General features: G+C 37.3%; 1 protein-coding gene across 8 annotated transcripts in view; it reads left to right on the top strand.

Annotated features, from left to right (window-relative positions):
• The window catches only part of Parp4 (poly(ADP-ribose) polymerase family member 4), a 133,177-nt gene that overhangs the window by 56,918 nt on the left and 50,826 nt on the right, over positions 1 to 25,433 (top strand). For all 8 annotated transcript variants that reach the window (XR_001199995.3, XR_001199996.3, XR_010050592.1 and 5 more), the window contains 4 exons: positions 20,872 to 21,036; positions 21,879 to 21,925; positions 22,166 to 22,244; positions 24,678 to 24,815. Coding sequence is in view for 3 of the 8 variants with exons in the window: in XM_063258430.1 (XP_063114500.1) it covers positions 20,872 to 21,036; positions 21,879 to 21,925; positions 22,166 to 22,244; positions 24,678 to 24,815 (429 nt within the window). In the remaining 5 variants the exon portion in view is untranslated. The remainder of the gene's footprint in view (positions 1 to 20,871; positions 21,037 to 21,878; positions 21,926 to 22,165; positions 22,245 to 24,677; positions 24,816 to 25,433) is intronic.

The following is a 25,433-nucleotide window of genomic DNA, read 5'->3' as shown; positions in this document are numbered from 1 at the left end:
ATAAGCCCCTAGCCAACCTTATTTAAAAAGGGAAGAAAAACCTCAAATTCATGCAATAAAGAGCGAAAAATGTGAACTCACTACAACTCTGTGGAAATACAGAAGATCATCAATGCCTATTTCAAAAACCTCTACTCTAATGGGTTCAGTAACACAGAAGAAATGGGCAGATTCCTAGAAACATATGAACTACCAAAGATGGTTCAAATTTTACTGCTGAGTAACCCAATTTCTGTTAATGAAATTGAAAATGTAATTAAGTCCTTACCTACAAAAAGAGCCCAGGGCCAGCCGAATTCACTGCAGAATTCTACAAGAATTATAAAGAAGACCTAAGGCCGACACTCCTCAAATGCTTCAGTGAAATTGAAAGGGAAGCCATCCTTTCTAAGTCATTCCTGGGAGCAAATATTACTCTAGTACCAAAACTGGAGAAAGACCCAACTAAAAAAGAGAACTATAGACCGATCTCCCTAATGAACACAGATGCAAACATCCTCAGTAAAATATTGGCAAACAGATTGCAGCAAATCATCAAGAAGATTATATACCATGGCCAAGTGGGATTCATCCCAGGCATGCAGGGATGGTTCAACATATGTAAATCAATCAATGTAACCCACCATATCAGTAAAGCAAAAGTAAGAATCACATGATCATTTCTATATATGCAGCAAAAGCTTTTGATAATGTTCACCACTCATTCATGATAAGAACCTTATAGAAAATTGGAATAGATGGTCTTTACCTCAATATGATGAAGGCCATCTATGACAAACCAACAGCCAGCATCATATTAAATTGCCAAAAGTTGAAGGCCTTTACCTTAAAATCAGACATAAGACAAGGATGTCGCTTAGCACCACTCTTATTCAACATAGTACTGGAAATACTAGCCAGAGCAATTAGATAAGAGAGAAATAAAAGTGGTAAAGGTAGAAAAAGAGGAAGTTAAATTATCATTATTTGCAGATGACATGATAGTCTACATAGAAGACACCCAAAACTCTATTGAAAGACTCCTAGGTATAATAAATAAATTCATCAATGTAGCTGGATATAAAATCAATACTCAAAAATTCATAGCATTTCTATACACTAACAACAAAATCACTGAGAGAGAAATATGAGAAGCTACTCCCTCCACACTAGCATCCAAAAAAAAGAAAAAGAAGTACTTAGGAATTAGTCTCAAGCAAAAAAGGAAAAGACCCATATAGGGAAAATTATAATGCCCTGAAAAAGAAATTGAAGAGGATCTCATAAATGGAAAGACATCCCTTGTTCATGGATAGGAAGAATAAATATTGTGAAAATGGCTAGTCTTCCAAAACTGTTATACAGATTCAATGCAATCACAATGAAAATACCATCAACATACCTCAAAGATCTAGAGAAATCACCCCTAAAATTCATCTGGAATCAGAACACACTGATAATAGCAAAGGCAACTCTGAGCAACAAAGGCAAGGCAGGAGGCATCACAATCCCTGACTTGAAAATATAATACAAAGGTACTGTAATGAAGTCAATCTGGTACTGGAATAAAAACAGATCTGAAGTTCAATGGAATAGATTAGAAGATACAACCACAACTACCAACACACTCAAACACCTTATCTTTGATAAAGGGGCCAAACATGTTCACTGGAAGAACGACAGTCTCTTTAATAAATGGTGCTGGAAAAACTGGCTCTCCATATGCTAAAAACTAAAATGATCCATGCCTATCACCATATACTAAACTAAAATCAAAATGGATCAAAGATCTGAATATTAAAACAGAAACACTAAATCTGCTGGAAGACAAATTAGATAAACATCTTGAGGACATAGGGGTAGGTAGAGAATGCATGAAAAGAAATCAAACCACATGGGAAATACTTCTCAGAATCAATACCTAGGATCACATCATATTAAAAAGTTTCTGCATGTCAAAAGAAATCTCCAGCATAGTGAAAAGAAAACCCACAAACGGGGAAAAAATCTTAGTGAACTGTCACTCAGACAAAGGCCTTTTGTCTAAAACATATAAAGAATTTTAAAAAATCAGACCCCCAAAATTCAAAAACCCAATCCAAGAATGGGCTTCTGAGATGAATACAAAGTTCTCAGGTGAAGAAATACAAATGGCAAATAAATACATGAAAAAATGCTCATCAGTATTGGCCATTAGAGAAATGCAAATTAAAGTAACACTGAGATTCCATTGCATTCCAGAAAGAATAGCCAGGATCAAGAAAACTAACAACAAAAAATGCTGAGAGGCTATGTGTTAAAAGGAACTCTCCTGCACTGTTGGTGGGAGTGTTGATTGGTGCAACCACTGTAGAGGTCAGTCTGGAGATTCCTCAAAAAGCTGGGATTCGATCCAGCTATTCCATTTCTAGCCATGTTCCTAGAAAAACTGAAATCATACCACAGTGATATATGTGCACCCATGTTTAAAGCAGCACAATGTGTAATAGACAGATCTTGGAAACAACTTAAGTGTCCATCAACTGAGGAATGGATTAAAAAGTTGTGTTTTTTTTTTTTTTTTTTGAAACAGTCTTGCTATGCACTTCAGGCTGGCCTTGAGTTCACTTTGTAGCTCAGACTGGTCTTGAACTTGCAACAATCCTCCTAACTCAACCTCCTGAGCATTGGGATTACAGGTGTGAGCTACCACACCCCACAATTTATGGTATTTTTTACAGTGGAGTACTACTCAGCTATAATGAATGATCACATTGAGATATTTATAAATGGACGCAACTTGAGACCATACTCATAAACAAAATAAATCAAACTCACATGTATAAATATCGTATAGTCTCTGTAGTGTAAGAAAGGTAAGAGTACATTAGAGTTTATGGTAATCATGATTCATGATTACATTGCTTTGAAGCCTTATAATGTTTTCATTCATTATTTGAATGGTTTTATCCTGGTTTGTTTGATTTTATTATCTGTCATGGTATGAACAGCTATTTTTTAAAAAACAAGACATTATAATAGCCAGTGCTGATTTAATATCACCTTACTCTGAAGTGCTACTGTGTTCTTGTTATTCTGTTTCCATTGGTTCTATCATGTTGTATCTTTTTGGATTCTACTATGTGTGATAGTATAAACAAATTTTGTATGGAAAATGAGATAATAGAGTAGCCAGTTTTCATTTTCTGTTATTTGCTTCTGAATGCCCTATAATACTTTGTATCTTGAGTGGTTTTGTACTATTTTGTTATGTTTCACACTATTGTAAATGAAGTTATGCTCAAAGAAAGAAAGTTATTTCGAAGAAAGAAACATGATAGCTACTGTTAATGAAGGGTTGTCTTGTGATGAAATACTGTGTTATTCACATTGTTCTGTTGTGATCTGCTTTATGTCCTCTTTTCTCTTAATCTCTTTAAAATTAAAAAAGTCTCAAGTTTATCCTTCTTTTTGGCTGAGTAGTAAAAGGATCATGTCTTTTTTATTCGTTCCTCAGCATTTGAGTTGTTTCCAAGTTTTAGCTCTTACAAAATGTGCTGCTGTAACCCTGGGCATGCATATATCACTGTGGTATGTTTTTAATTTTTCCAGATATATGCCTAGAATTGGAATAGCTAGGTCAGATATCACCTCTGTTCTTTTATTTATTTGTTTTTTTTTTTTTTTTGAGAACTCTCCATAATGATTTCTACAGTAGTTTTTCCAGTCTACATTCCCACCAACAGGAGAGAAGGCCCTTGTTTCTTTTCCTTGCATCCCTTATAGCATTTGTTACTGGTTGATTTTTTTAAATTTTATTTTTTATTTTTTAAAAGGAGGGGATAATACTAACCATCACAAAACAGAACAAAGCAGATCAGAAGAAAACAATGTAAGTGACACAGATTTCAATCTAAGACAACAGGAGATCTAAAGTGGCTACCATAATGTCTCTTGTTTTCTTCTAAATAGTTGTCTATATCTTCACACACAACAAATTCATGCACAACAAAATAGTATAAAACTGATCAGAACAGGATAATAAAGGCATTACAGGTCTTCAAAACCAGACAATATGAAAATTAACACTGGCTCCCAAAATATGTCTTGTTCTTTTCACAGTAACTATTCATACATTCATGTGTGTTGAAATTAAACAATACAAAACAGACTAAAACCACTCTGAGCAAATAATAGAAGCATTATTGGAGTTCGCAGCATGATGATATGAACTCAGTAATGGATACCAAATGTCTGTTTTTCTTCAAAATACCTGTTCATTTCATCACACATAATATAATCAATTCTGATAAATTATTTAGAAGTTGTAGCCATGTATAAGACTCTACCTGTATACCTATCCTTTCTGCATTAGAGCAAAAACCAAAACAGACTACTACAAAAATAAGAAGCAAAAAAGTCAGTTAAATAACAAATAGCAAAGAGCCCAAAACTATAATGATACAGGCCTTTAAAACATGGTGGTAGAAACAGAACTAAGGTTGATATTTTACATAGAGACCTTCAAGAGTTCCTCAAGTCACCTGATACAAATATGCAAAATTGTTCCAATCCTATGAATATTAACTGCGTTGTTCTATGAACTTATAGAATTTGTAGCACAATCATCTTAGCTATCCTAAGTGTGTGTATACAAATTTAGATGTTTTTTCTTTTCCCTTTTTCGTTTTCCTGCTTTTCCCTGAGATATTACTTTTCCCCCTTTTAGAAGATTCTTACCCCTCACTGTATTTATTGAGAATTTTTTACCTTATGTACTCTTCTTATGTCTTACACTAGGGAGACTATACAGTATTTACTCATGTGAGTTTAATTTATTTCACTTATGAGTATGCTCTCAATTTGCATCCACTTACTTATAAATATTTCAATGTAATCATTCTTTATAACTGAGTAGTATTCCATTGTATAAAATTACCACATCTTTTTTATTTATTCCTCAGTTGATGGGCATTCGTTTCCAGGCTCTGGATATTACAAATCGTGCTGCTATAAACAGGAGAGTACATATATCACTGTGATATGATGTTTTCAGTTTTTCTGGAAATATGCCCAGAAATGGAATAGCTGGGTCAAATGGAACTTCCAATTCCAGCTTTTTGAAAACTGTCCAGACTGACCTCTACAGTGGTTGGGCCAGTCTACACTCCTACCAACAGTGAAGAAGAGTTCCTTTTTCCCCACAGCCTCTCAGCATATAAGACCATTGTACAAGGAGTTCTACCATAGTTCCTGTGTTGTCTCCTGTTTTTGGGATAGCTGTCTGTGCCCTCAAATCTAATGGAAGTACACAAACTCTGACAGAATAATGTCTATCTAAGCAGAGCGGTGAGAGTAATGTGGGTTTTAAATCCTGATACCCTATTAACAATATCTTCTGCCATCTTTTTTAAGACTCTCCCTCCCCTTTCGCTTCCTGAGGGTACACTGTGCATTTCTGTGTCTGACCAAGACCCTTGGTTTTAAATGGGGGGAGGGCAACCTGCTATTTACGTAAGTTGTTCCAATGCTTGTCTCTCCTGGACTTGATCTCTAATTGTATTCCTTTACCTATTAAAGCCCGTTTTTCCAACTTACCCACAAATACTGGTCAAGTTGCCCCTATTACTTTCTGGTTCTTGATCACATAAAGCATTATTTCCTCATATTTGATTTTCAGTCCATGTACTCTTTTTCATGCTAACGATATTTCCTATAAATAGAATCTCGGTGGACTCTACCTCCTGATTTACTCCACATGTGGTTATTTTTTTTTAAGTTTAGTGTAACAAGGCCATCTGTATTAGAGATTATAACCAATCTTCTCTCCCTCATTTCTGTTATGTTCTTTTTTTGCCATCAGTTGTCTGCTTATCTTCTTCATTCTGTTTTCTGCTCCATTCATTGAGACCTCTCTGCCTCTGTTCCTGGAATCCTAGTACTTTTCTCTCTCTCTAGAATGCCCTGCCATATTCTCTGTAGAGTTGGATTGATGGTTGCCAATTTTCCAAGTTCCTCTTCATCTTGGAAGCATCTTGTTTCCTTGTTAATTTCTAGAGACAGTTTAACAGGGTATATAAATCTGAGCTGGAGGTTATTTTCTTTCAGGGCTTGGAACATTTCACTCCAGGCTCTTCTTGACTTGATGGTTTCTGTCAAGAACTCTGCCATTATTCTTTTTTTTTTTTTTTTTGTCTTTTTCCCTTTTATCGGTACCGAGGATTGAACTCACGACTGCCTGCTTGAAGGCAGGCGCTTATGCCGCTGCGCTACATCCACAGCCCCATCTGCTATTATCCTGATGGGCCTTCCTTTATATCTGTTTCTTGTCTCTAACAGCTTTTAACATTCTGTTCTTATATTGAATTTCTGGGATCTTGCTTATTATATGCCTGAGTGTATCTCTGTTTTGGTTGTAGGTGGCTGGAGTTCTGTATGCCTCATACCTCTGAATATTTCCTTTTCCTATATTTGGGACGTTTTCCTTAATTATTTCTGTGAATAGCCTTTAGTTCCTTTGTTTGTACCCCTGCTTCTTCATTCACATTCTTTATTCTCAAGTTATAGATCCTCTTGTCATCTTCTAGCCTTTGTATTTTTACTGTGTGTTTCCTTGTTATTTTTAAAAAGTTTTTCCTTTCATAACCCCACATTGCAAAACTGTCCTCCGGTTTGGATAATCTATCTTTAGTTTCTTTCAAGCATATTTTCCATCTTTCCATAGAGTTTTTAATTTGCTGATAATCTCTTTGAATCTGCTTCATGTATTCTATATTTTCTTTATATTCTTTATCAAATGGTTCTCTCCTTTGTTTGAGTTCTTCCCTTCTTCTGTCTGTGTCTGTTTGAGTGGTGATTAGTATATCTTTTATTAATCTTCTTTTATCTTGCTTTACTTGGCTAAATATTTCACTTTTGAACTCATCTATGAGGTCACGAATATATCTCTTTTTGTCCACTGGTGCCGTGTCTGATATTGCATGTTTGGTGTTCTCATTCTCCTTTGTATTTACCTGTCCTGGGTCAGTGTTCTCAGGGTCGGGACCTGGGGACTTTTTCTTGTTGCTTTCTCTTCCCATGTGTTTTATTTCTTCCAGGAGGCCCTAGTTTCTTTCTTTGTTGGTTACAATTCTTCTGAAGCATGCTGGCTAGGTGACCCTTCCCACTGTAGTGTGCTAGTGAGTTGCAAACAGGGGCAGTGTATGCTGGCCCTTGCGCTCCAGATCAGTCAAGCTGCTGAGGCCTGCACTGTATTACTGTACACCATCTCCCCTCTGGGTCAGTGTAACTTCTGAGGCCTTCACTGCATTAGTGTGCACCACTGCCACAGGGAATTGATTTTGGATAAGCAATTGGATCTCAGCCAAGTCACATGACCCAGGCCTAGCTCCACGAATCCCGTTTGGGAAGGGAACAACTGCCTGAAGTCACTGCTGCTCCTTGTACTTGCCAGTCCTGTCTGGTCCCAGAATGTCACTTGCCAGAGTCTCCCTTTCTGTGGAATGGCTCCACTTCTGTCACTCACCACAGGTCAATGCATGCTCCCGGCCAGCTCAGCTCTCCATTTAGCTGGTCGACCCTGACCTCAGTGTGACTGTGCCTCCAGTGAGTTGAAGTGGCAGGACTTCAGACAGGCCAGCAAGTCACTCACTGCTGTAGGAGCTCTGAACCTTTAGCTGTTCCAATAATAGCACCAGGACTGTATGTTTGATTGGTTCGTCTCACCTTAGTTTCTTCTTGATATGAGAGAATTCATCTTCCTCTGATTGGGGCTCCCCATGCTGTATTTTGATGAATTCTAAGTTGACTAACTCAGGGAGCCTCTGTAGCCAGATGTTATCTATCCACCACTTTGCTTGAATCCTTGGGGATTCTGTTGATGACACTTTCATCATCTGGCCAGCTGTGAGGCATCCCCCAATTTTTTCAAAATTCTGTGTTCTAGACAGAAGTCCTTTGTCTGTGGGACAGTTGACTAAGATTTTTTCAAAATTCATGAGTTTCCTCTTTATTCTGTTGAAGTTTTCTTTTGACATGCACAAATATTTTAGTAAGATGAGTTTGTAGTTATTGATTCTGTGAAGTATTTTCCATGCAGTTTTATTTTTGTTCATGAATTCTTTACCTACCCCCTATGTCTTGAAGATTTCTACCTACTTTGTCTCCCAGCAGATTTAGTGTTTCTGTTTTAATATTTAGATCTTTGATCTATTTTTACTTTAGTTTAGTATATGGTGATACACATGGGTCTAGTTTTAGTTTTCAGCATATATACAGCCATTTTTTCCAGCACTGTTTATTAAAGAGACTCTTCCAGTGAATGTGTTTGGCCCCTTAATCAAAGATAAGGTGGCTGAGTGTATTTGTAGTTGTATCTTCTAATTTACTCAATTGATGTTCAGGTCTGTTTTTATTCCAGTACCATGTTGATTTTACTGTAACTCCAAGTCAGGGATTGTGATGCCTCCTGCCTTGCCTTTGTTGTAATGAATTGCCTTTGCTATTTGAGGTCTTTCTCTGGTTCCAGGTGAATTTTAGGAATGGTTTCTCTAAGTCTGTGAGGTATACTAGTGATATTTTGATGGGGATTGCATTAAATCTGTAAAATGATTTTGGCAGAATGGCCATTTTCACAATGTTTGTTCATCCTATCCATGAACAGGGAATGTCTTTCCATTTTCTGAGATCGTCTTCAATGTGTTTTTCAGGGTATTATAATTTTCCCTGAATAGGTCTTTTTCCTCTTTTGTTAGTTTTTTTGATTTTTTAATTTTACTTTAAAGAGATTAAGACAAAACAGGACATAACAGACCAGATCAGAAAGAACAATGTAAGCAAAACAATATTTCACCAGAACACAACCCATAATTAACAGTAACTACCACAATGTCTGTTTCTTTGAAATAGTTGAGTATAACTTCTTATACAATAATACCAAACATAACAAAATAGTATAAAAACATTCAAGAGAATGAGAGTATGATAGGAAATTCAGGCCCAAATAACAGAAAACAAACAATGACTACTATATTATCTCATTTTCCATAGAAAATTTGTTTATACTTTCACATGTAATATAATGCAATAAGGTACAACATGATAGAGCCAGTGGAAACAGAAGAGCAAGATGGTAGGACTTCAGAGTAAGATGATATTGTATCAGTACTGGCTAGTATAATGACTTGTTTCCCTCATATTACCTGTTCATACCATCACAGATAATAAAATCAAAAAACCAGGACAAACACATTACAACTCCAATCATTATAAGGATTCAAAACAATTTAATGGGGAATCATGATTACCATATGTACTCTTACCATTTCTTACACTAGGGAGACTATATGGTATTTACACATGTGAGTTTGATTTATTTTGCTTATGAATATGGTCTCAAGCTATGCCCATTTATTTATAAATATCTCAATGTGATCATTCTTTATACCTGAGTAGTACTCCATGGTATAAAAATACCACAACTGTTTTATCCATTCCTCAGTTCATGGCCACTTAGGTTGTTTCCAAGATCTAGCTATTAAAAATTGTGCTGCTATAAACATGGGTGCACATATATCACTGAGGTATGAATATGCCCAGAAGTAGAATAGCTGGGTCAATGGGACCGATAATCCCAGATTTTTGATGAATCTCCAGACTGATCTCCATAGTGGTTGCAGCAGCCTGCACTCCCACTAACATTGCCAGAGTGTTCTTTTTTCCCCACATCATCTCCAGCATTTGTTGTTGGTAGTTTTCTTGGTCCTGGCCATTCTTTCTGGAATGAAATGGAATCTCAGTGTTGTTTTAATTTGCATTTCTCTAATGACTAACGATGATGAACATTTTTTCATGTATTTATTTGCCATTTGTATTTCTTCATCTGAGAATTGTGTATTCATCTCAGATGGTCACTTTTGGATTGGGTCCTTGAGTTTCAGGAATCTGATTTTTTTAATTCTTTTTATGTTTTAGACAGAAGTCCTTTGTTTGATGGACAGTTCACTAAGATTTTTTCCCAGTTTTTGGGTTTTCTTTTCACTATGCTGGAGATTTCTTTTGACATTTAGAAACTTTTTAATAAGATGTGATCTCAGTTATTGATTCTAGGAAGTAGTTCCCATACAGTTTGATTCCTATTAATGAATTCTCTACCTAACCTTATGTCTTCAAGATGTTTACCTACTTTGTCTTCCAACAGATTTAGTGTTTCTCCTTTAATATTCAGATCTTTGATCCATTTTGATTTAAGTTTAATATATGGTGATAGGCATGGGTCTGGTTTTAATTATAGACATATGGAGAGCCAGTTTTTCCAGCACCATTTATGAAAGAGACTGTCATTTTTCCAGTGAACATGTTTGCCCCCTTTATCAAAAATAAGGTGGTTGATTGTGTTGGTAGTTGTGGTTGTATTTTATCATCTATTCCGTTGATCTTCAGATCTGTTTTTATTTCGATACCATGTTGATTTTATTACAGTTGCTTTGTAGTGTAATTTCAAGTCAGGAATTGTGATGCCTCTTGCCTTGCCTTTGCTGCTTATAATTGCCTTTGCTATTCTAGATCTCTTCTGGTTCCAGATGAATTTTAGGAGTGATTTCTCTAGGTCTATGAGATATGCTGATGGTATTTTCATTGGGGTTGCATTGAGTCTGTATAGTAATTTTGGGAGAATGGCCATTTTCACAGTATTTATTCTCCCTATCCATGAACAAGGGGTGTCTTTCCATTTTCTGAGATACTCTTTGATTTCTTTTTCAGGGTTTTACAGTTTTCCCTGTATAGTTCTTTTACTAGTTTCATGAGATTAATTCCTAAGTATTTCATTTTTGGTGATGCTAGTGTGAATAGTGTGGCTTCTCTTATTTCTCTCTCTGTAATTTTTTTGTTAGTGTATAGAAATGCTATTGAGTTTTGAGCATTGATTTTGTATCCAGCTACATTGCTGAATTTATTTATTATATCTGGGAGTCTTTCAATGGAGTTTTGGGAGTATCATGTCATCTGCAAATAATGATAATTTAACTTCCTCTTTTCCTATTTTTAACTCTTTTATTTCTCTGTCTTATCTAATTGCTCTGGCTAGTATTTCCACTACTCTGTTGAATAGGAGTGGTGATATGGGACATCCTTGTCTTGTGCCTGATTTTAAAGTAAAGGCCTTCAGTTTTTGGCCATTTAACATGATGCTGGTTGTTGGTTTGTCATAGATGGCCTTTATCATATTAAGGTAAAAACAATCTATTACAATTTTCTGTAAGGTTTTTATCATGAATGAGTGTTGGACCTTATCAAAGGCTTTTTCTGCATCTATAGTAATGATCATGTGATTCTTACTTTTGGCTTTATTGAAATGATGGATTACATCTATTGACTTACATATGTTGAACCATCCCTGCATGCCTGGGATGAATCCCACTTGGTCATGGTGTATAATCTTCTTGATGATTTGCTGCATCCTATATGCCAATATTTTATTGAGGATTTTTGAATCTGTATTCATTAGGGAGACTGGCCTATAGTTGTCTTTTTCAGTGGGGTCCTTCTCAGGTTTTGGTACTAGAATAATATTTGCTTCCAGGAATGACTTAGGAAGAATTGCTTCCATTTTTATTTCATTGAAGAGTTTGAGGAGTGTTGGCATTGTCTTCTTTGTATTTCTTGTAAAATTCCACGGTGAATCTGTTTGGGCCTGGGCTCTTCTTTGTAGGCAAGGACTTAATTACATTTTCACTTTCATTGATAGAAACTGGTTTATTCAGCAGTTTTACATCTTTTTGGCCCCGCTTTGGTACCTCATATGTTTCTAGGAATCTGTCCATTTCTTCTGTGTTATTGAACCTATGAGACTAGAGGTTTTTCAAATAGGTGTTGAGGATCTTCTGTATTTCTACAGGGTCTGTAGTGATTTTACCTTTTCGTTCTTTATTGCATGAATTTGAGCTTTTTCTTTCCTTTTTTTCATTAGGTTGGCTAAGGGCTTACGAATTTTATTTATTCTTTCAAAGAGTCAACTTTTTGACTCATTGATTCTTTGGATTGTCTCCTTAGTCTCTATTGCAACTCTGATTTTAATGATTTCCTCCCGTTTTTTGGCTTTGGACTTGACTTGCTTTTCTTTTTCTAGATGTTTGAGTTGTAGCATCAGGTTGTTTATTTTTTTCGTTCTGTTTTCTTGATGTGGCAACAAATTTTCCACTGAGGACTGCTTACATTGCATCCCACAGATTCCAGTGAGTTGTATTTGTATTTTCATTTGCTTGTAGGTATTGTTTAATGTCTTCTTTAATTTCCCCTGTGACCCACTGATTGCTCAAGAATGTATTATTCAATTTTCATGTGTTTGTGGGGTTTTTGTAGTTTGTTTTATCATTAATTTCTAGTTTCATGGCACTATGATCTGATAACATGCATGGGATAATTCAACTCTTTTGCATTTATTTAAAATTGTTCCATGGGTTAGTATGTTGTCTATTTTAGAGAATATCTCATGTACTGCTGAGAAGAATGTATATTCTGATGTTGTTGGATGGAACACTTTGTATATGTCTATGAAGCCCATTTGTTCACAAGTGTGATTCACTTCTGTTATTTATTTGCTGATTTTCTGTTTGGTTGATCTGTCCCTTGTTGTCAATGGTGTCTTAAGATCTCCTGTTATAATTTTGTTATTGTTAATATGATTTTTTCATTTCTATTAACATTTGCTTTGTATAACTGAGTGCTCTGGAATTTGGTGCATATATATTTAAGATAGTTATATCTTCCTCTTGGAGTTTTCCCCTAACCAGTATGTAATGACCTTCTTTATCTCTTAGGATCATTCTTGGTTTGAAGTTCACATTATCTCCAAACAGGATAGCTACCCCCACTTTTTGGAGGCTTCCTGTTGCATGTAGTATTGTATTCCATCCCATCCTTTGACTTTCAGTCTATGAGTTTCCTTTTGGGTTAGATGGGTTTCTGGTAGACACAAATGGTTGGATGTTGTTTTCTTGATCCATTCTGCCAGTCTGTTTCTTTTGATTGGTGAATTGAGACCATTTAGATTAATGGTTGTAACTGTTATATATTGGTTTATGCTTGATATGTTATCTTTTTGCTGTTGCATCTTTATCTTTCCATACTGTTTAATTGCCTGTCTTGTTTATTGGTTTTTTCCCTATGTGCATCTGAAGTGTCTTTCAGTATTCTTTGCAGGGTTGGCTTGGTGATCATGAAGTTTTTCAGCTGTTTTTTGTCATGGAAGTATCTTATTTCTCCATTCATTTTGAAGGACAGTTTTTCTGGATATATCAGTCTAGGTGAGAAGTCATTTTCCTTTAGGATCTGAACTACTTCACTCCATGCTCTTCTTGACTTCATTGTTTGTGCTGAGAAATGTGCTGTGATTCTGATAGGCTTTCCTTATAGGTGATCTGTCTCTTCTCTCTAACAGTTTTTAATATTCTATTTTATGTTGGATTTCTGGGATGGTGATTATTGTATGTCTGGGTTTAGTTTTATTTTGATTATGGCTATTTGGAGTTCTATATGCTTCACTAATCCTAATGTCAGTTTTTGTTCTCATCTTTGGGAAATTTTCAGTTTTTACTTCCGTAAATAGTCTGTTGATATCATTTGTGTTGTCCCCTTCTTTTTCATTTATCCCTATAAATCTTTGTTGTTTTTCTTTCAGTCATCTTGGTCTTCAGACATCTGTTGGATTGTTATTTCCTAATTCCTTGTTATTTTTAAGAGATTTTTCCTTTCCTGTTCATTAGCTGCAATCTTGTATTCGAGATCTCAAATTCTATCTTCACTTTCTTGAGGCAGTTTTTACAACTTTCAGTGTAATTTTTGATTTCCTGTACATCTCTTTGAATCTGCTTTATGTATTCTGTTTGTTTCTTATATTGTTCATCCAGCAACTCTGTCTTTTTGTTTTGTTCCTCTGATTTTTTAACTATGTCTTCTTTACATGTGTTCAGCATCTCTGTCATTACTTTTTCATTTCTTCTTTTATCTGGAAGATTATTTCTAGTTTGAATTCCTTTAAAACTTCCTGGAGTTGCTTCTTTATTTCAGATATTTCAGGCATATGGCATGTATTTTCTTCTATGTACATGGCTCCTAGGCTTTCTTGGAATGGGCTGGATGTTTGAGATTGCATTTTGATCTTTCTTTTTATCATTTTCGTAATTTCTGTGTTTCAAGTATTTTTCCAAGCTTCCCCTGGGCGTGTTGGAAATTGTCTCCTATGTCCTGGGCTCCTGGAACTCCTTGGTAGTGTGGCTCCCTTCGTGGGCAGTGAGGTCCCTGGATTAAAAGAAGGTTCCCAGGCTTGTCTCAGGTAGGCCTAAAGCCTCCTTAAGCTGCACATCTCCCCCCTCTGGTAGCAAAACTCCCCAGACAGAAAGAAGGCCACCAGGCATGGTCCAGGCAGGCCCAAATCCCGCTGAGCCCAATCTCGTGTGGCTGCAAGCCCAGCAGGCCCCCAACCACCTAGAGCAAGGATCTCATACTCTCCTGTGGATCGGATGTTGTGTAACCATCCACCTCCTTGGGTTGCAAAGCCTTCTGGGCTGATAGAAGGTCACCTCTATGGCCTAGGTAGGCCTCGAACTTCTTCCACAGGGCTACTCCCTCCTCCACGTGGTGGTAGTAGTGCTGTTGCTCTCCAGGCCTGGAGAAGGTCTCAGGCAAGGCTGGAGCAGGTTTCCGTGGCTTGGCTCAGTCCCCTCCTCCAGGTGGGGCAGCTGTGGCGTGCTCTCTGGGTGGAGAGCTGGTGGTTAGCAAGGCTTCTTTTGTTAGTTTGATTGTTAAGTATTTCATTATTTTGGATGCTATTGTGAAGGGTGTGTCTTCTCTTATTTCTCACTAAGTGAGTTTGTTGTTTGTGTATAGGAATGCTATTGATTTTTGAGTGTTGACTTTGTATCCAGCTACATTACTGAATTTATTTATTATACCTAGTGGAGTTTTGGGGGTCTTCTATGTAGAGTATCATGTCATCTGCCAATAATAATAATTTAACTTCTTTTCTTATCCTTGCTCCTTTTATTTCTCTCTCTTGTCTAATTGCTCTGGCTAGTATTTCAGCACTGTATTGAATAATAGTGGTGATAATGGACAACCTTGTCTTATTCCTGATTTTATTTTTTTTTAAATTTTATTTAAGGAGAAAAAGAAAAATGCATAGAAAGGGTACAAGTTATACAGATTTACAGAAAAAAATAAACAGTAGGAAATCACTAGTTAATGGATTACATATTGTCATCTTAGAAATAATTGTTCAAGTTACAAAATTAAAGCTTATAAAGTGGACATTCCAACAGTGAGACTGCACAGAGTTCTGTTCAATGATCCAACAAAACTCAGTGATATCATTATCTAACTTATACACTTAAATATACATGCAGTTATATCGTTTAGAGCACTTTCTTTTCCTCTCTTTTGTACAATGACAATTACACATTTTGGGTTTTGTTGCTCCCACAGTTCTTATTACTTTTTTGGAAGAGAGTAGAACCAAATGTGACATAACAGAACAGAGTCAGTCAAATCAAAAGGGTGCACATAATAGATAATGTAAAAGCATAATACAAGGTGATCAACAATGGTTACCATAATGCCTCCCACTATCTCTAATAGAATTGCCTATATCATCAGTTATAATAAAATTGAACAAACAGTAAAGAACAAAACCGACAAAACCAAAACATTGGAGACATTATAGGTCTTCAAAAGTAGATAATAGTCAACAAGAATGGGCGTCATAATGAATCCCACTATCTTCACAGCTGTTGCCTAAACTTTCGAACCTGGTACTATCAAGCAAAACAGAATAGAGGGACATCAGTCAAAACAAGATGGTGAGAGCAATACAGGGCTTTAAATCAAGATAATGGAAAGTCAAAGTGGGTTACTATAATATATCCTGCTATTTTTTATTTATTTTTCCCTTAATTAAAAGGATAAAAATAAAAAAGTAAATAATAAAGTGGAGATTGAGATAAAAGAGGGCATAACAGCAAATCTGCGCAGATCAAAACATAACCATTTAAGCAAAATAGTGTTTCACCACAAGATTATCCCGACATAAAAGTAGTTACCATATTGTCTCTTTCCTTGAAATCTTTGAGTATAACTTCGTATACTGTAGCATCAAATATATCAAAACAATGTAAAACCATTTAAGAGAATGACAGTATTACAGGGTATTTAGAATCAACTAACAGAAAATGAACAATGATTTCTGTATAATCTCCTTGTCTATAAAAGTTTTTGCTTACACTATCATACATAATAAAATCCAATAAGATACTACCTGTTTAGACCAGTGGAGACAGAAGAACAAAAGCTTGATGAGACTTCAAAACAAGATGATACTAAATCAGTATTACCTATTAAGATGTCATTTTCTCCAAAACAGCTGTTCCTATCATCCAATCTTCTCTGCCTCATTTCTGTTGAGCTCTTTTTCTGTCATTAGTTGTCAGTTTGTTTTCATTTTGTTTTTTGCTCCATTCATTGTGGCCTCTCTGCCACTGTTTCTGGATTCTTTATATTTTTCTTTTTTAGAACATCCTGCAGTATTCTCTGTAGAGTTGAATTGGTGGTTGCATATTCCCCTAGTTCCTCTTTATCCTGGAAGCACCTTGTTTTTCCATCAATTTCCAGGGATAGTTGTGCAGGATATATCAATCTTGGCTGGAGGTTATTATCTTTCAAAGCTTGAATTATTTCCCCCCATGCTCTTCGTGATTTGATGGTTTGTGCAGAGAAATCTGCTGTATCTCTGATGGGTGTTCCCTTGTAAGTGATCTGTTTCTTGTCTCTGATGGCTTTTAATATTCTGTTCTTGTATTGGATTTCTGGAATTTTAATTATTATATGCCTGGGTGTTGCTCTGTTTGGGTTGTAGGTGGCTGGCGTCCTGTATGCTTCATACAACTGAGTATCTTTACCTTTTGCTAAATTAGAAAATTCTTCTGGATTATTTCTGTGAGTAGCTTTTGTAGTTCATTTGTTTGTGTCCCTACTTCTTCTTTTATGTTCTTAATTCTTAAGTTATGGATCCTCTTATCATCTTCTAGTCTTTGTATTATTGCTGTTTGTTTCTTTGTTATTTTAAAGAAGTTTTTCCATTTCATTCTCCCATATTACAAATCTGCCCTCCAGTTCAGATAATCTGTCGTTAGTTTCTTTCAAGATGTTATGCCAGTTTTCGATAGAGTTTTTAGTTTCCTGGTAATCTCTTTGAACCTGCTTCACGTATTCTATGCTTTCTCTATTTTCTCCATCAAACAATTCTCCCCTCTTTTTCTGATCTTCCATTCCACCATCTGTTTTTTCTTGGGTGATGCTTGGCATTTCTCTAACTATTCTGCTTATTTCTAGCTTCAGGTCATTAATAACTTCATTCCTGAACTGATCTATGAGGCTCTCTAGATGGCGCTTTATGTCTATTGGTGTGGTGTCCGCTATTGCCTGTTTCCCAGGGTTGGGGGCTTAAGGGCCTTTCTTGTTGCTCCCTCTTCCCATATTCTTTATTCCTTATATATGCAAGCGTATATAGGAGGCCCAGCTTCCTTCCCTGTCAGCCACAGTCTCCGCAGCACACCAGGAAGTTGCAGATCAGGCAGCCTATGCGGGGCCCGCCCCTCCAGGTCACCCTCAGGCTCTGGGATCTGGGTTGTGTTAGCCTACTGGGTCTCAGCCAGCAGCGTCACGTAGGCTAGGCACTTCTCACCAGTCCTGCTTGAGAGGGGAATACGTGGCTGAAGTCGCCGCAGTGCCCTGCTCCCGAAAGTCTGCCCAGTCCCAGAATGTCCTCTGTTGGAGTCTCCCAAACCATGGGAATAGTGTCAGTTTCTCTCACTTACCTCACCACAAGTCAATGCACAGCTCCCCGCCCGTCCTGTTTACAACTCCGTTCGCCGATTCCCGATTTCAGAGCTTCCATGCATCTCTCTCCCTGCCGAGCCGATGTAGATGCAGCCGCCGCTCGGTGGGAAACCCAAATCGCAGCTTCCAATGGCGTGGGCTCCAGCTTCCACACTGAGGCTTTTCTGTTCCTGTTATATTACCAGGATTGCATTCCCAGTTGGTTTCTCTCAGCCCAGTTCATTCTTGGGTCAGCAGGGCATATCTCCACTTGCTTATGATTCCTTACTCCGCACCATTCCTGAATTCTAAGCTGGGTCTTTCACAGAGCCTCCGTAGCTGCTGCTATCTGTCCGCCATGTTCTCCCGGAAGCTTATTCCTGATTTTAGAGTAAAGGCTTTCAGTTTTTGGCCATTTAGTATGATACTGGCTGTTTGTTTGTCATAGATGGCTTTTATCATACTGAGGTAAAACTCATTGATAATAGCAACTCTTTCTAGAGTGAGTTGAGATCTCTGCATTGTTTCACTTACTCCTTTTTTCCCCCCAAATCCGGAGTATGATCATTTTCATTATGATGCTAACATATTTGCTCAGGAATAAGATTACAAGAAAGTGGTCTCCCTGAAAGATATTTACTACTCACAGATAAAGTCTGCTCAAACCAATACAAAACTGTTACCAAGTCTGCAAGTATATGTTTTGCCATTTAGTAACTATAATGTCCTCATATTGTGCAATAATGTTAGTGTAGCATATTATTCTACTCTTATGTAGATACCATATTTTATTATATCATTATATATTATATATTTACATTGTATATCTGTTAATCTTCTTATAGTTGGGAATATATAAAATGGTTGACACATATTCACATGTATTACATATATAATATTCCCGTGAGTAAAAACAATTTTATAGACTCACATAAATACACATACATGGGCCCTGGCCTTAGAATCGTTTGACTTTACACTATGCAAAAGTAATCTGTGTTCCTTAGAAACTGTCTTTAATTGCAAACTTTGATCGTTCTCAGGCTGGTGATGTGTGGTGCCACAGTCTGCCTGTTTCCCACCTCAGCAGCAGCCAAAATCTATCTGTCTGCTGTGACTTGTTGGGAGACAGTTTTCTGCCTTTGTCTCAGTGTTCTGGTTCAGGGTCCTGGGTCCAGGAGGATTTGTGCCCTTTCCCTCAGTAAGGTACCTCTTGCTTATGTCCTGAAGCAGCGGGGTATTTCCTCTTTGCTAGAGTAGGAAAAGTTTCTGATCCTTGTATTACTTCTGTCCCTCCTGAAATGGGTGAGAAGTGAAAGAATTTGCAGTCTTTCTCCAGTATCTTAAGGTTTTGCTGTATAGGGGGAAAGGATCCAGGAAAGTGTATGGCATGATCCCTGCAAGCCGCCAGCCACCTGCTCCATAGTGCTGCTTTGGCGAGTACTGTCCCTGGACTCTGGCTGTGCTGCTTTTTCTGATAGACCTAGCAGAATGAAGAATGTGAAGAAAAACTTGTGAGAATATGTGAACTCCTGGGATGGAAGTTTCCAGTTATTGTAAACCAACAAGCTTGCCTACTTTGCTGTAGGAATTCACACAGTTCCTGTGTCCCATCTGTCCTCAGAAGGACTTGTCACTCTGGAATTCAGTTTATTTGATTTGTGAATTCAAGATAGTTCATTAATTTATGGATTGTTCATTGTATTATAACAGAAGTGACGCGATCTTGCAGCTACCTTTATTCTACCTAGAAGTGAACCTCCCACTCAGATTCTTTTCTTTTTGTTTTGTTTCTTTCCTTTTTTTCTTTCTTTCTTTTGTCTTTTTGAGACAAGTTCTCATGATGCAGCTCAGGCTGGCCTTGAACTCACTTTGTAACTTAGACTAGTCTCAGACTCAGAACAATCCTCCTGCCTCAGCCTCCCAAGTGATGGGATTACAGATGTGTGCCACCACGCCCAGCTCCTACCCATGTTCTTAAGTATATCACTTAAGATGATATACCTGTCAAATGAACCCAGGATTTTATATACACATGTTTTTTAAAGGCTTATTCTATTAACTGTGATAATTGTCCCTTCAGAGCCAGTAGTGGTGGTACATACCACAAGTCTAGCCACTTGGGAGAGTGATACAGAAAGTCACAAGTTCAAAGCCAACCTAGGGAACTTAATGAGACCATATCTCAGAGTAAAATTAAAAAGGACTGGGGATATAGCCCTGGGTTCAATCCCCAGTACCATAACCAACCAACCAACAAATAAATAAAAATAATAATTGCATTTTCATTATTTATTTCCATCAGACAATAGATGTCCTTGATGTCAAAAGTAATAACTTAAACCTTAAGCCACATTAATCATTAATAGTTCATATTCCTGATATAAACATACTGGATTTTCCTCCTAATTGTATAAAATAGTAAATATAGTTGTAGATATTGAGAGAGTCTCTGTGTATCTGAGAAGTCTATGGGAGGCAAAAGAGGGTGGTCCTTGGTGGCTGAGCTGGAGTCACCCGATGTATCTTTCTTCTCTTTTTTGTACCTTCACCAGTCATGAGGTTGCCATCTTCTATAATTATTATCAGTACCACTCAAAGAAAAATATCTTTGTAAAAAATAAAATTAAAACTATGGATGAGAGAATTAAATGAAGAACAAGCTTGGGAAATGCCATTCTCATCCTGCAACTGCTACGGGCACCAGTACTGGGTCCGTGCAGTTTGTCAAGGCCTCAGGCTGCTGTGCAGAGGACTCTTGAAGCCTTCTTGCGGCAGAGCACACTGATTCAGGATCACAGGAGGAATCCATCCAGTGACTCCAGCTCAGCCACCAAGGACCACCGTCTTTTGCCTCCCATAGACTTCTCAGTCCCTGTCGCTGGTAATGACTTCAGGACTCTCTTTGCATACCAATATGTCTTCTTCTAAGTCCAATTGTCATTTTAGGGGGAAGAACTTGAAAGGTTGTAATTCAAGACACTTATATAATAGATATTAGCTACCAAAGCTTTTAAATTACAAGTTCAAATGTTTCTGTTTCAGGATGTCTTTACTGTAAGTGTTGGAAACTTACCCCCTAAAGCTAAGGTTCTCCTGAAGATTACCTACATCACAGAACTCAGCATTCGAGGCCCTATTGCTATCTTCTTCATGCCTGCTACGGTGGCTCCCTGGCAACAGGATAAGGCTTTGAATCAAAACCTTCAGGTTTGTGTTCTTAAGGTTTAAAGAGGCATTTATGGGCACAGCTCAGAGGTAGAGCATTTGCCTAGCATGTGGGCCACTCCCAGGGTTTGATCTTCAGCACTGCAAAAATAGTAACAAAAGAAAGAAAAAAATCTAGAACAATTTTCTTGGCAGCAAGTCAGAATCATTGATTTGTGCACTTAGACACAGGCAGTGTTTCTAAAATTGAAAGAATAAAGAGACACATTCAATGAGTATAATATTTTTGTTTTCTGTCACATAAAATGTTTTTTAAATCTGGACTGTATGTTCATCTCAAATAATTAGATGTAAGTATAAACAGTGAAAATAAGCCAAAAGAGGAAAATTTAAAAACCATGTTTAATCAGGCTGGGAATATAGCTCAGCAGCACAAGCACCTGCCTGGCAAGTGTGAGGTTGTGAGTTTGATACCTGGTACAGAAAAAAAAAACATATATATATATATATATATATATATATATTTGATCTTGACATCCAAAGATAACTACTAGTTAATGCTTTGGTATCCCTCCAGACTTCGTGTGTGTGTGTGTGTGTGTGTGTGTGTGTTGTGCATGTGCGTTTGTGTGCATGTGAGCATGTGCATGCATATAGAGGAGATAAGTGGAATTGAAATTCTCTGTCAGAATGGTCAGGAATGATTCTGATGTGAGTTGTGGCGGTAAGTTCCTGTCATGTCATGAGCTCTGTGTTTCACTGTAAGTGAGACCATGTGTTTTGATGTTGCTGTCAGGTATGGCTTTGCTGAGGTCACCTTCAGTTTAGAGCTCATTGTGAAGTATAGTGGATGCTCTGCTATGCATACATTTTTGTCTTAACAGGATACCGTAGAGAAGATTTATATAAAGGAAATAGGAACAAAGCAAAGGTTAGTACCTAAAATATAAAACCAGATAGGTTTTATAGGTTAATTTTGTTAGTTTTGTTGTTTAAATTTTCACTTCAAATTATTTGAAGGACTGGGTCTTAGTGCCATAGGAGAGTACTTAACATCCATGAGGCCCTGGCTTTGTTCCTGACCACTGCCAAAAATAATTTTTTTTGAAGCAACTACAAGTAGAAAAGTTAAAGTCTTAGACTAAGACAACTTTCTCTTGATTTTTGGAAGCTTCTCCTTGACTCTGTCTATTGAGATGCCATACGTGATTGACTTCATTTCCAGTGATACGCATGAATTAAAGCAAAAGGTCAGTGAATCTTTGATTTCCTAAGAGCTCTTTTTTAGCATTAATTTTATTGTATCAAAAAATGTAAGTTGGTCATGGTGGCACGTGTCTGTAGTCCCAGCTACTGAGGAGGCTGACACAAAGTTACCATTTTCATTTGCTTGATTGCCAACTTGTTTCTTCTCCTGTACCCTAATACATCAATAAAATTCCTTGCATTACAATTTTTCCTATTGTTGAATGTCAAAAATGATCAGTTTCTTTTTCTGTAACCTCCTGGCCTCCTTGCTCCTGCTCCTGTTCCCACTCCAGCCTCCGTTTATTGTTCCTTTTGGGGGACCCTTTTATCTTTATCCCTTTTTTTCTTGCCATGCTAAGGACTGAACCCGAGTTCTCATGCACGCTAGACCGGTGCTCTGCCTGAGCTGTGCGTCCAGCCCCAGCTGTGCTCTTCCTTGTGCACTGTCCTCCGTGTGACCGCACACCCTCCTCCAGCTTCCCCAGTGTGTGTGAGGGATCGTGCTGGAAATTTCTTCATTCTCTTTCCACACTTGTTCCTTTGGGAGGGGTAGAGTCCTGGGTTGGAAACCTTCTCCTGGAATTCAAAAGGCATTATCCTCTAGCTTCCATGGTTACCTGTTAGAAGTTTGGTGGTATTTGTTTCCCTTGTTCTTTTGTGTGATTTACTTTAATTTTTAGAATTTTATAAGAATTTAATATCTTCTCAACCTCTGGGATTCTGAAATTTCTTATTAATGTTGTGTTTATTCATTGTACATAACTTGTGGCCATTAGTTCTTGGAAATATTTTTAAATGTAAGTTTTACCAGCTGGGACCATCGTATGCACTTGTAGTCCCAGCTGTTCACCAAGCTGAGGTGGAGCTCAGGAATTTGAGGGCAGCCTAGGCAACACAGTGAAATTCAATCTTATTTGTTGTTGTTGTTTTATCTTTTGGTGGTGGGACTCGAACCTAAGATTTCACACATGCTAGGCCAGAGCACTATCACTGAACTGTGCTCCCAGCCCCAATTCTTTCAGTCAGTCAGTCAATCAGTGAGTCAGTAAATCAGTCAAATAACTTTTTCCTCTTACTTTTCTGCAGTACCTTCTAACAAGTACCCTGGAGTGGGACACATGCCATCTTAAATTTTCCACCCTATTGCTCATTTTACTGTCTTTTTGTTCTAAAAAGACACTTTTTGTTAGTGGTTTTCTTCAATTTTTATTCTAACTGTTCTGTGAAATTTTATTTCATTTTCTTGTGGTCGCTCACTCCATATAGGTACTAAGGATTAAATCCAAGGCCTTAGCACTGGGCTTATATTTTCAGTTCTTTTGTATTTTTCTTTTTTATTTTCAGACTGGATCTCACTAAATGGCACATACTAGGCTCAAATTTGGGATTCTCCTGGCTCAGCATCCCAAAGTAGCAGGGATATCAAGCATGAAACACTACACCCAACCGTCTTCTGTGTTTTCAATCTCAGAGTTCTTGTCTGTTCTTTATTTGTCTTTTACAGTACTCTTATGTGGGTACTATACCTCATGGTTATGCTATCCTTTTTTGTTTTGTTTGTTTGAGACGTGGTCTCCATATGTAACTCAGGTTGGCCTTTAACTCATGGCAATCCCACTGCCTCAGCCTCCCAAGGGCTAGAATTACAGGTATGTATGACAACCTTGGATTTTAAAACATTTTAAATGTATTTTTTTCTTCAGTTTCCTGTGTCTCTTCTCTTTCAGTTTTTCCCCCTTTTGGCATTTTGTTTGTTGGTCCCATATTTTGTGTCACAGAGGATTCCCCCAAACATGCAAGGTGCTCTCTATGGATTCAGGGACAGTAGTTGGCTTCTGTATGGTTTTGGTGGCAGTGGTTCAGGGATCCACATCACAGGATGCCAGCTTCTCTTCACCCTGTTTGGGAAACAGCTTCATTACACCAACACTCTCTAGTCTTGGTTTCATTTGGTTGAATTTCTCTTAAGTAGTAATCTTTAGTCTCCTTTAGTGAGAAATCAAGAGATAAAAATGATTTTACAGTCTGCCATGCTGTCTTGTTTTAAAACTTGTCATCTCCATTTTTGAATTGTTTTATATTTGTGAAAGAAAAGTCACCCAAAAGTTATAGTTCTACAATTTCTATTGAATGTTCCATTGCATTATCCCAGGTGAATGGCATATCCTGATAAATCTTATTGACTACACAGATTGTTAAGATTCATACTTTAGACTGTTTCTAGCTTACCTAAATGTGACTGTGTAAGTCAACCTTAAAGCTTCAGGAAAGACCTAGATATAATAAAGACCATAGGTCTGAAAGTTATACTTCATGATTTTGGAATGTATTACTATATTGCCGCCTCTTACTGACATTATTTAAAGGTTTACTATATGACAGGTAAGTATATAAGATGATTCCATTATTTAGTTTGTTGTATGGTTGTTTTGTAGCTCACAGATTACAGAGCTGTAATTAGCACCATGGAAGGCAGCTCCTTAGACAGCAATGGATTTTCTCTCAACATCGGTTTGTGTGATGCATATCTCCCAAGAATGTGGGTTGAAAAACATCCAGAAAAAGAAAGTGAGGTATGCTTCTTCTTTCTTAGGATGAGACACTATTGTAAAAGTGCTTCAGAATAACTATAAGCTTGGAAATTAATGATAGCCCTAAAAACAAGCATTATCTAGTGTGTGCTGGTTCTCTAAGATTCCTCAATCAAAAATATTTAGGTCAGGAATCACAGTCCATCTAACCTCTTCATGATAGCCCACCCTACACCACAGGGTATATTTTTGTGTTTATTTTTATTTTCCCTTCTTTATACTCACTTTGGAGGGTCTGTTTTTTCCTATACCCTCTGTTTTTCCCTATGTTTAATAAATGTGAAACTGCCATAATTTTTTCTAAAAATCACAAAGTTCTGCTGGGCATAGAGGTACATGGCTATAATCTCAGCATGTAGGAGGCTGATGTGGGAGCATCACTGTGAGTTCAAGGCCAGCCTGAACTATATACATTAGGGAGATACTGTCTCAAAAAAATGAAGAATGAGTGAATGAGGCTATAACTCAGTGATACACACAGGCTTGTGTTCAGTCAGTGCTCTGTGCCACTTGGGATGGGAAGAATCACAAACTTCTGAGGTTTCAACAAAAAGCATCATATAACCTATTTCCCTACATAAAGGTAATAGTCTTTACCTT

The sequence above is a fragment of the Cavia porcellus genome, unplaced genomic scaffold (genome assembly GCF_034190915.1).
Source record: "Cavia porcellus strain 051 isolate PalLab524CR breed Dunkin Hartley unplaced genomic scaffold, mCavPor4.1 scaffold_11, whole genome shotgun sequence".
Classification (NCBI taxonomy): domain Eukaryota; kingdom Metazoa; phylum Chordata; class Mammalia; order Rodentia; family Caviidae; genus Cavia; species Cavia porcellus.
This window is presented reverse-complemented; position numbering and strand designations above follow the sequence as displayed.